General features: G+C 47.1%; 1 protein-coding gene across 1 annotated transcript; it reads right to left on the reverse strand.

Moving 5' to 3' along the window:
• Positions 1 to 2,189: 2,189 nt before the first annotated feature.
• On the reverse strand, positions 2,190 to 7,239 carry LOC138961342 (spidroin-1-like). The gene is made up of 2 exons (XM_070332943.1): positions 6,136 to 7,239; positions 2,190 to 2,267 (listed from the first exon to the last, which is right to left on the reverse strand). The coding sequence occupies exons 1-2, from the start codon at positions 7,237 to 7,239 to the stop codon at positions 2,190 to 2,192; spliced, it is 1,182 nt and encodes a 393-aa protein (XP_070189044.1).
• Positions 7,240 to 10,074: the final 2,835 nt, after the last annotated feature.

The raw sequence follows: 10,074 nt of genomic DNA on the forward strand, positions 1-10,074 counted from the left end.
GAATCTACCAGTGATTCAGCAACGGACAAAAAATAATCGTTAAAGTCGTTGGCCTTTATATTCTGAGGAATACTACTATTTTTTGAGGAGTTGCCTTATCACGTATCTTCAAGATAAAAACGCAATCCACTATTTCTTATTTGGACAATTCAATTCCAGCTAATCACTTTTAATCTGCAACCTCCCGTCGCGATATAACCTTCGTGGTTGAAAACGACGTTAAATATGACACCAAATAAAGTAAAGTAAAAGTAAATCTGCAACCCCGCCTACCTTTTTTCACTGTTAGATTTCAACTGATATCCAGAACAACTTCCACCGTTGTTTATTAGTTTCTGCCCCTCTCCACACATTCACATCTCTTCCGACAACCAACGTATACTGGCATCATAGAGCGTTTCCCGTCAGAGAGAAATGTCCCGACAATCACTCCACTCTCAGATGAGACTGCAGACAACGTCATTCCAGCAAGACCCGGGGGCAGACGATAACATTCTGGCGGAACAGCCACTATCTTTGGCACAGCTATCACAGGTAAGCCGCGCGGCCTGCACCCCACCTGGCCACGTCATAACAATCAGCGCATCTCACACTCCTCAATACACTTGCACCTTTATCCTCGGCTTAACAAGACAGGCGTATTACCCCTTGCACCTTTATCCTCGGCTTAACAAGACAGGCGTATTACCCCCGATCTGAAGATCCTTCGATTTCCAGTAGAGACAGATTGTGCCCTCAGTCTTAATACAAGTGTTCCATCTTTGAAATCGCCTGCTTACTTTAACCAGTTTTGAACACAGAGTGAACTGTAAAGAAACCTGGTGTTACACACTGTGTTCCGGTGTGAACACTAACGTATTTGCTTAGTTTTAGCTTTAAAACAACTGTACATATTGTGATCACATAAGAACGTGTCAGTAACGTGTCTATTAAATTAAATGTAGAGTGTTATATTGGGGAAATAGGAGGAAAAAAACCCCCAAAAACACAGGGTTTACAAACAAAATAATCTTCATATCTCGTGGATCCCGATGCAGTTTATGTTTTCCTGGCACAAAAAAAGTGCGTTTAATCGCAATGGCCACTTTGAAAAACTGGTATTTTCTAGCAGCTTGAGCATGAAGCCTGTCTCATATTGAAACCAGTCATTCAGACGCAGATACCAGTTAACATAATCTTGAGAACTAGCGCAGTAATCATGTCACACGAAGAACAGCCAGTACTGTTCACTGTCTTACGATTTATTTTCCGATATTTTAATATTTAAACTGGCAAAATATCTTGAATTTCCCGTTACAGCTATAGCTCTGTTTTGACACAGAACAATCCGCAGACATAATCTCTAGCTCAGTTCCACGTAGACTAAACGTCTATCTAGGAACGAATAAACGGTAGTTTCCACAACATCAGATAAGCAGGCTTTTCTCTTTCAATGTACAGTATGCTACACCTTGGACAGAGTTTTTGACTGCCATCCAGACGTAAACACGGCCATTGTGGACCAGACGCCGTGTCTGGAATTCAGAACACATCACTACCTGCCTGTGATGGGGGTTGGCTGGTGGTAGGGGTGTCCGAGAATATGTGGAATGAACGCTTAGATTCAGTAGACGTTAATCGCAGAAAACGAGGATGACTTGTGTTGTCATTAGCTTGTGTTAACTGGCACAGTAAATTCGGAACACATCACTTCCTCCCCACAATTTGTTGTTGTTGTTGGTGGTAGGTGTGTGACTGAGAGAATAATTTATGTGGTAGGTGTGTGACTGAGAGAATATGTGGAATCAAAAAGCAAGGACGGTAGGTGATTGGAACGTTGAAACAAGACAAGACAAGACAAGACAAGACAAGACAAGACAAGACGAGACAAGACGTTACATTTATACTTGTATTTGAGAGACTATGTGTAATGAGCGCTTAGATTCAGTAGACGTTAATCGTAGAAAAAAGATGACAGCTTGTGTTGTGATTAGCTTGTGTTAACTGACACAGTAAATTCTAAAGGATCAAAAAGGATGCATCTGATGAAATCGCAGACTTTTTTTTAGGGGCAGTGGGGGGGGGGGGGGGGGGAGGGGGGGATAACTGCCGTGGAATTGGGGCTAACTTTGTGGTTTGAAACGTATACGCTTTATGTTAATTTCACGATTTTGTTCTGTGGCAAAACAAATATGACACAGCTGACTTGTTCAAGCCCCGAGCTTGCCAATGTCAATGCCGTCAGATGCACACCACAGGCTAAGCGTGGTTTGTCTCATGCTGTGTAACTGAATTAATCATAACAAATAATTATAATATACTACGTCATGTCTCCACAATTTTTCAGTTAGATAATCTCAACATTTCTGTAACTAAAAACATTTTTACTTAACGGAAGTAGCCTAACATGTCGAATTGTGCAGATGACTATGGTAATAACAGCAGCCTACAAAACTATGTCAATGTCTATCTCATTTAGTGATGATCACGAATTTCAATGCACTCCAATGAACCCCCGAGTCACCGAGTTCCTTCAACACGCAGTGTAGAGCTTGACCTCCACTTCCGCTGACGTCATAAAGCCTAAAGATCAATTTGTTCAGACCAGCTTCAAACTGATGTCTGATGAATAAAGTTACAAAACTAACACACACTTTCCCTGAACTTTCAAACCATCTCATTTTTTTTTCAATACTCGTTATGAAACTGAAGACCCGCTCACGAAACTGATCCGCAGTATCACCGAGCTTTCAATCCTCCTTATTAACCCAGAATGAGCTTGACACCGGCTGATTCCTCAAGATTATAAGCCATGAACTAAACTGAGTCGTACTTTCACTGAACTTTGGAACAGCATTTTTGGAACGGTTCCAGATCTCAACAACACCGACAACATGTCTGTCATCGCCGGCCAGAAAATTAAAGGCAGCCCCATTAAAACCAAGCCAAGAGGCAGAACGAAACACGCGTCCTCAACAGCACCCTCACTCCTGCCAACATCCTTACAACACTCGTAGTCGCACACCTGTCAAACTGCTCTTTTTACATTTAGTCAAGTTTTGACTAAATGTTTTAACGTAGAGGGGGGAATCGAGACGAGGTTCGTGGTGTATGTGTGTGTGTGTGTGTGTGTGTGTGTGTGTGTGTGTGTGTGTGTGTAGAGCGATTCAGAGAAAACTACAGGACCGATCTTAATGAAACTTGACATAAGAGATCCTGAGTATGGTATCTCCAGACGTTTTTTTCTCATTTTTTTGATAAATGTCTTTGATGACGTCTTATCCGGCTTTTCGTGAAAGTTGAGGCGACACTGTCACGCTCTCATTTTTCAACCAAATTGCATTTCAGCTTGGAGGCTTAACAATTAAATCATTAGTTTGCTCATTAAATTTGTCATTAAAATTTTCGCAAACAGATTTAAAATCTGCATCGTATTCTTCATCACATTCTGAATCTAAAAATATATACATATGTCATGTTTACTCTTAAAATGTGATCACAATTAACGAAAATAGATTAATTAGTCTTACGATTAAATTTTAAGAAATCGATCCAAAAATTATCACTGAGACTCGGCGTGTAACCTCTACCTGTTGGTGGTTATTTGTGTGTTGGTCTCTGTTCTCTTTGTGTTGGTGGTTATTTGTGTGTTGGTCTCTGTTCTCTTTCTGTTGGTGGTTATTTGTGTGTTGGTCTCTGTTCTCTTTGTGTTGGTGGTTATTTGTGTGTTGGTCTCTGTTCTCTTTGTGTTGGTGGTTATTTGTGTGTTGGTCTCTGTTCTCTTTGTGTTGGTGGTTATTTGTGTGTTGGTCTCTGTTCTCTTTGTGTCGGTGGTTATTTGTGTGTTGGTCTCTGTTCTCTTTGTGTTGGTGGTTATTTGTGTGTTAGTCTCTGTTCTCTTTCTGTCGGTGGTTATTTGTGTGTTGGTCTCTGTTCTCTTTGTGTTGGTGGTTATTTGTGTGTTGGTCTCTGTTCTCTTTGTGTTGGTGGTTATTTGTGTGTTGGTCTCTGTTCTCTTTCTGTTGGTGGTTATTTGTGTGTTGGTCTCTGTTCTCTTTGTGTTGGTACGTTCTTCGCTCACTTCAACCCAAACATTTTGGTCACGTGTGTGACTACCGATTCTAACCTATCTCAATGTAGGAAATAGATTTTTTTTAAACTGTACCTGAATAAACACACTACAGTCCGTTGTTTGAGTGTCACGTTAAGTCAACAATACTGTCTTTTTAACATGTTTAAAATGGCCAGGCCTTAAATCATTCGTCGTTACTTTTCGCATTGGTGATCACAGACTTAGTTTGGAAAACTGACTTGACGTTGGCTGTCTTCAACTGTTCTGGTTCAATGTGATCAGAATTTGAACTTTTTTCGTACACTTCTACATGTATGAACATAGACAGACACTTTTACATGATCATAGTTTTTAGTTGAATTCCAAAAAAGCTTTCCACAGCTTTGAACTGGATTGTTTTACGTTATCACATGTTTGCGGTTGAATTCCTTAATACTTTCCACACTTGTGAACACACACACTTCTTAAAATTTGACATTTCATCTGAAAGAAGAATTCCCTCAGTAAGCGATACAACAAATGTTTTGAAGTACCCCTGGCGTCTTGACTGAGACTGAGAGTGACTCGTGGCACAGTGACGGCAGAAAGTAGGTCACACACACAGCGAGAAACAGTCTCACCACGAGATGCACGTGCGTACGAAAACAAAACGTGCACAGAGAGCACTGGAAGAACGACCGAGAGAACGAGTGTGAGCCCCAGAGGGAGAGAATGTCACCGCAGGTAAACACAATTGCAGGTACGCCGCCGAAAACCTCTTGAGGTAAGATGTGCCCTCTTCACTGACTCGCTCACTACTCAGTGCTGCCCTCCTATAATTTATTTTATATCTTCCAGCGTCGGATGCATGGCTTTGCACAAAGATGTGCCCTCTTCAGTGCCCTCACTATTCAAGGTTTTAATTGGAACTTCTCAGAAAGTTGCAGGAGGTAAGTCTCTCAATATTCCCTCTCCCTGCCACTTCTCTCTGCCTCTCTCACCTGTCCAAAACTTTTAGAGATGCTTGACTTGACTGTTCTCAGTCCCAAACCACCTTCGAGCCTCTTCAAAACGCTCTCAGCTTCTGTCTCTCTCTCAGTCAGTCTCTGGCAGAATTATTCCCCGTACCTGCAATTTTCTTACAGTCTGTGTCCAGATCTGCGCAGATTGTATGTTATGTATACCCTCTGCCGCTATGTATATATCGTACCGGTTCACGATGGAAGCTTACCCCCTTTCTGCCCCCCCCCCCCCCCCCCTCACCAACCCTTCACCACCACCCCCCTCCCCTTGCAGCCGGTGCCAGAACTGACTGTCTGTGAGCGAGTGATGAGCAGAAAGTGCAGGCATGAGCACTGAAGGTCGCAGTACATTTCTACACTCTAGCGACGAGCACTGAAGGTCGCAGTATATTTCTACACTCTAGCGACGAGCACTGAAGGTCGCAGTACATTTCTACACTCTAGCGACGAGCATTGAAGGTCGCAGTACATTTCTACACTCTAGTGACGAGCACTGAAGGTCGCAGTATATTTCTACACTCTAGCGACGAGCACTGAAGGTCGCAGTATATTTCTACACTCTAGCGACGAGCACTGAAGGTCGCAGTACATTTCTACACTCTAGCGACGAGCACTGAAGGTCGCAGTACATTTCTACACTCTAGCGACGAGCACTGAAGGTCGCAGTACATTTCTACACTCTAGCGACGAGCACTGAAGGTCGCAGTACATTTCTACACTCTAGTGACGAGCACTGAAGGTCGCAGTACATTTCTACACTCTAGCGACGAGCACTTCCTTCCGTCCTCATTTTGAGTTTGCGTTCTGAACATGCAGCAACTGTTCGACAGCTTTTGTACTACCTGAAATCAATCAATGTCTCATATTCTCGAACTTGTCACCTTCTTCCCTGTGTTTGACGTGTGTGTTCTTGCGCTTTAAGCTGTTCAAATCAAATCAAATCAAATCAAATCATATTGACATTATGATTTCAAACCTGAAAAAATACAGTGGTAGTACATAAAACACCAAACACAACACTACACTATTATACGCATTTAAACATAAATGTATATCCAGGTTTACAAAGATGATTGAACTGACGAACACCTTGTAATTCCCATTGGGTTCCCTGCCTGCTGTGCCCTGCCTGCTGTGCCCTGCCTGCTGTGTCCTGCCTGCTGTGCCCTGCCTGCTGTGCCCTGCCTGCTGTGTCCTGCCTGCTGTGCCCTGCCTGCTGTGCCCTGCCTGCTGTGCCCTGCCTCCTGTGCCCTGCCTCCTGTGCCCTGCCTGCTGTGCCCTGCCTGCTGTGCCCTGCCTGCTGTGTCCTGCCTGCTGTGCCCTGCCTGCTGTGCCCTGCCTGCTGTGCCCTGCCTGCTGTGCCCTGCCTGCTGTGTCCTGCCTGTTGTGCCCTGCCTGCTGTGCCCTGCCTGCTGTGCCCTGCCTGCTGTGTCCTGCCTGCTGTGCCCTGCCTGCTGTGCCCTGTCTGCTGTGCCCTGCCTGCTGTGCCCTGCCTGCTGTGCCCTGCCTGCTGTGCCCTGCCTGCTGTGCCCTGCCTGGTGTGCCCTGCCTGGTGTGCCCTGCCTGCTGTGCCCTGCCTGCTGTGCCCTGCCTGCTGTGCCCTGCCTGCTGTGCCCTGCCTGCTGTGCCCTGCCCGCTGTGCCCTGCCCGCGGTGCCCTGCCCGCTGTGCCCTGCCCGCTGTGCCCTGCCTGCTGTGCCCTGCCTGCTGTGCCCTGCCTGCTGTGCCCTGCCTGCTGTGCCCTGCCTGCTGTGCCCTGCCTGCTGTGCCCTGCCTGCTGTGTCCTGCCTGCTGTGCCCTGCCTGCTGTGCCCTGCCCGCTGTGCCCTGCCTGCTGTGCCCTGCCCGCTGTGCCCTGCCTGCTGTGCCCTGCCTGCTGTGCCCTGCCTGCTGTGCCCTGCCTGCTGTGCCCTGCCTGCTGTGCCCTGCCTGCTGTGCCCTGCCTGCTGTGCCCTGCCCGCTGTGCCCTGCCTGCTGTGCCCTGCCTGCTGTGCCCTGCCTGCTGTGCCCTGCCTGCTGTGCCCTGCCTGCTGTGCCCTGCCTGCTGTGTCCTGCCTGCTGTGCCCTGCCTGCTGTGCCCTGCCCGCTGTGCCCTGCCTGCTGTGCCCTGCCCGCTGTGTCCTGCCTGCTGTGCCCTGCCTGCTGTGCCCTGCCTGCTGTGCCCTGCCTGCTGTGCCACTGTCAATCATGCACACTGCAGGGCCGGACCAAATGAGTTGTAAGGGGGGGGGGGGGGTTCCTCCTTTTTTTGGGGGGCAAATCAGCGAAGTGGCGAAGGGGGCATGCTCCCCCGGAAAATTTTTGAAAAACGGTTAAAATCTGTGCAATCTGGTGCATTCTGGGCCTTGTTTTGAGGGTTAAGGCCTGTCAGTGTGAGTTGGTGGGGGGGGGGGGGGGGTACCTTTTTCTCATCGGATTTCACATTGAATAAAATTTGTTAGAGACACACACAAAATTTATTTAACAAAAAAACACACAAAAAACCACTCAAAGCAAGGTACATGCTTTTTCCAGGGGTGGGGTTCCGGAACCCCTGGAACCCCCCCCCCCCCCCCCCCCTGGGTCCGGCCCTGCACTGTAGAGCGCACAGCGCACTGTTGAGTCCCTCAATTTGAGTTAGCGCTTGTAATCCCTGCAGTAGGACATTAATAACGTGTCTTACTGACACCTCTTGACACGGCGCGGGTATGTGTTCATTGTGCAACTGGCAGGTTTGTGTTCATTGTGTAACTCGCAGGGATAATAATAATAATAATATATGGGAGATTTATTGAGCGCTTTACGTTCTCTAAGCGCTTTACAAAGAAAAAAACCATACATATACATACAAAGCAAAGATGTGTTCATTGTTTAACTGACAGGACTGTGTTCATTTTGTAATTGTCAGGAATATGTTCATTGTGTAACTGGCAATGATCTTCTAAGTTCACCTCCAAGCGAGGAGATAAAAGCGATGCTGTCGGGGTGTGAAGTTAGCTGAAAAATCTACTGAAAACATCTACGTTCTGGTGAAGAGCGCAGCGCAGAGTACTAATACCTCATTCTGGTGAAGAGCGCAGCGCAGAGTACTAATACCTCATTCTGGTGAAGAGCGCAGCGCAGAGTACTAATACCTCATTCTGGTGAAGAGCGCAGCGCAGAGTACTAATACCTCATTCTGGTGAAGAGCGCAGCGCAGAGTACTAATACCTCATTCTGGTGAAGAGCGCAGCGCAGAGTACTAATACCTCATTCTGGTGAAGAGCGCAGCGCAGAGTACTAATACCTCATTCTGGTGAAGAGCGCAGCGCAGAGTACTAATACCTCATTCTGGTGAAGAGCGCAGCGCAGAGTACTAATACCTCATTGTGGTGAAGAGCGCAGCGCAGAGTACTAATACCTCATTCTGGTGAAGAGCGCAGCGCAGAGTACTAATACCTCATTCTGGTGAAGAGCGCAGCGCAGAGTACTAACACCTCATTCTGGTGAAGAGCGCAGCGCAGAGTACTAATACCTCATTCTGGTGAAGAGCGCAGCGCAGAGTACTAATACCTCATTGTGGTGAAGAGCGCAGCGCAGAGTACTAATACCTCATTCTGGTGAAGAGCGCAGCGCAGAGTACTAATACCTCATTCTGGTGAAGAGCGCAGCGCAGAGTACTAATACCTCATTCTGGTGAAGAGCGCAGCGCAGAGTACTAACACCTCATTGTGGTGAAGAGCGCAGCGCAGAGTACTAATACCTCATTGTGGTGAAGAGCGCAGCGCAGAGTACTAATACCTCATTGTGGTGAAGAGCGCAGCGCAGAGTACTAATACCTCATTGTGGTGAAGAGCGCAGCGCAGAGTACTAATACCTCATTGTGGTGAAGAGCGCAGCGCAGAGTACTAATACCTCATTGTGGTGAAGAGCGCAGCGCAGAGTACTAATACCTCATTGTGGTGAAGAGCGCAGCGCAGAGTACTAATACCTCATTGTGGTGAAGAGCGCAGCGCAGAGTACTAATACCTCATTTTGGGTTGGAGCTCACTTTTGTGGTGGAAGTAGAAAGTGCACGAGAAAGTGACCAACCGGATGAGAGTCAGCCGCGATGTCGGATTGGTTGAAACTGAGATGTGTTGTAATTTCAACGAATCAGACCCCGCGGTTTGTTCTCTCCCGTTTGGGTGGCACCCACTTTCGCTTCGTGCACTTCAAACCAGTGCGCTAGTCACGAGCGTGTAAATCACCGGCCAGCTCAAACTCGGCACGAGCGACCCGTGTGTAAGTAGCTGTGTATGAAGAGAACCAGCTGACCCTTCTCACCTGTGCTGAAAATAACGGGTAGCGAGTCTTTCAACGGAATGGGGGCTCCGAGGCCATAACAGTATCACCTGTTCCGTCTAAAAGTAGCCTCTGTTTACCTGGACAGTTCCAACGGAAGGTTTGCTGTGTTGTTGCCATGAGTGTAGTAAAAGCCAAAGACGACCTCTGCAAACCCTTTACCGTTTAAAAAGAAATAGCTTTATTTCGGAAAACTAGAAAACAGAGAGAGAGAGAGAGAGAGAGAGAGAGAGAGAGAGAGAGAGAGAGAGAGAGAGAGAGAGAGAGAGAAGAGAGAGGAGAGAGAGAGAGGAGAGAGAGAGAGAGAAGGAGAGAGGAGAGAGAGAGAGAGAGGAGAGAGAGAGAGAGAGAGTAGAGAGGAGAGAGAGAGAGAGAGGAGAGAGAGAGAGGAGAGAGAGAGAGAGAGAGAAGAGAGAGGAGAGAGAGAGAGAGAGAGAGAGAGAGAGAGAGAGAGAGAGAGAGAGAGGAGAGAGAGAGAGAGAGAGTAGAGAGGAGAGAGAGAGAGAGAGGAGAGAGAGAGAGGAGAGAGAGAGAGAGAGAAGAGAGAGAAGAGAGAGAGGAGAGAGAGAGAGAGAGAGAGAGAGAGAGAGAGAGAGAGAGATGTGTATGGATGTACACTCGTGTGTCGCATTTCCTCTCTTAGCCACCACCACAAGCCTTGGTTTCTACAGGTACGAGTCACTTCCAGACTGACAGATTTGACTCAGATTCCGTTGTGGGTA

Source organism: Littorina saxatilis, linkage group LG3 (genome assembly GCF_037325665.1).
Source record: "Littorina saxatilis isolate snail1 linkage group LG3, US_GU_Lsax_2.0, whole genome shotgun sequence".
Taxonomy (NCBI): domain Eukaryota; kingdom Metazoa; phylum Mollusca; class Gastropoda; order Littorinimorpha; family Littorinidae; genus Littorina; species Littorina saxatilis.

What these genes read in the sequence shown, in the direction of transcription:
- LOC138961342 (XM_070332943.1), bottom strand. Translation starts at nt 7,239, where the DNA reads ATGATTGACAGTGGCACAGCAGGCAGGGCACAGCAGGCAGGGCACAGC. An exon ending in ATGGGAATTACAAGGTGTTC is followed by an intron (nt 2,268 to 6,135) that starts GTCAGTTCAATC and finishes TGATTAATTCAG; the next exon opens with TTACACAGCATGAGACAAAC.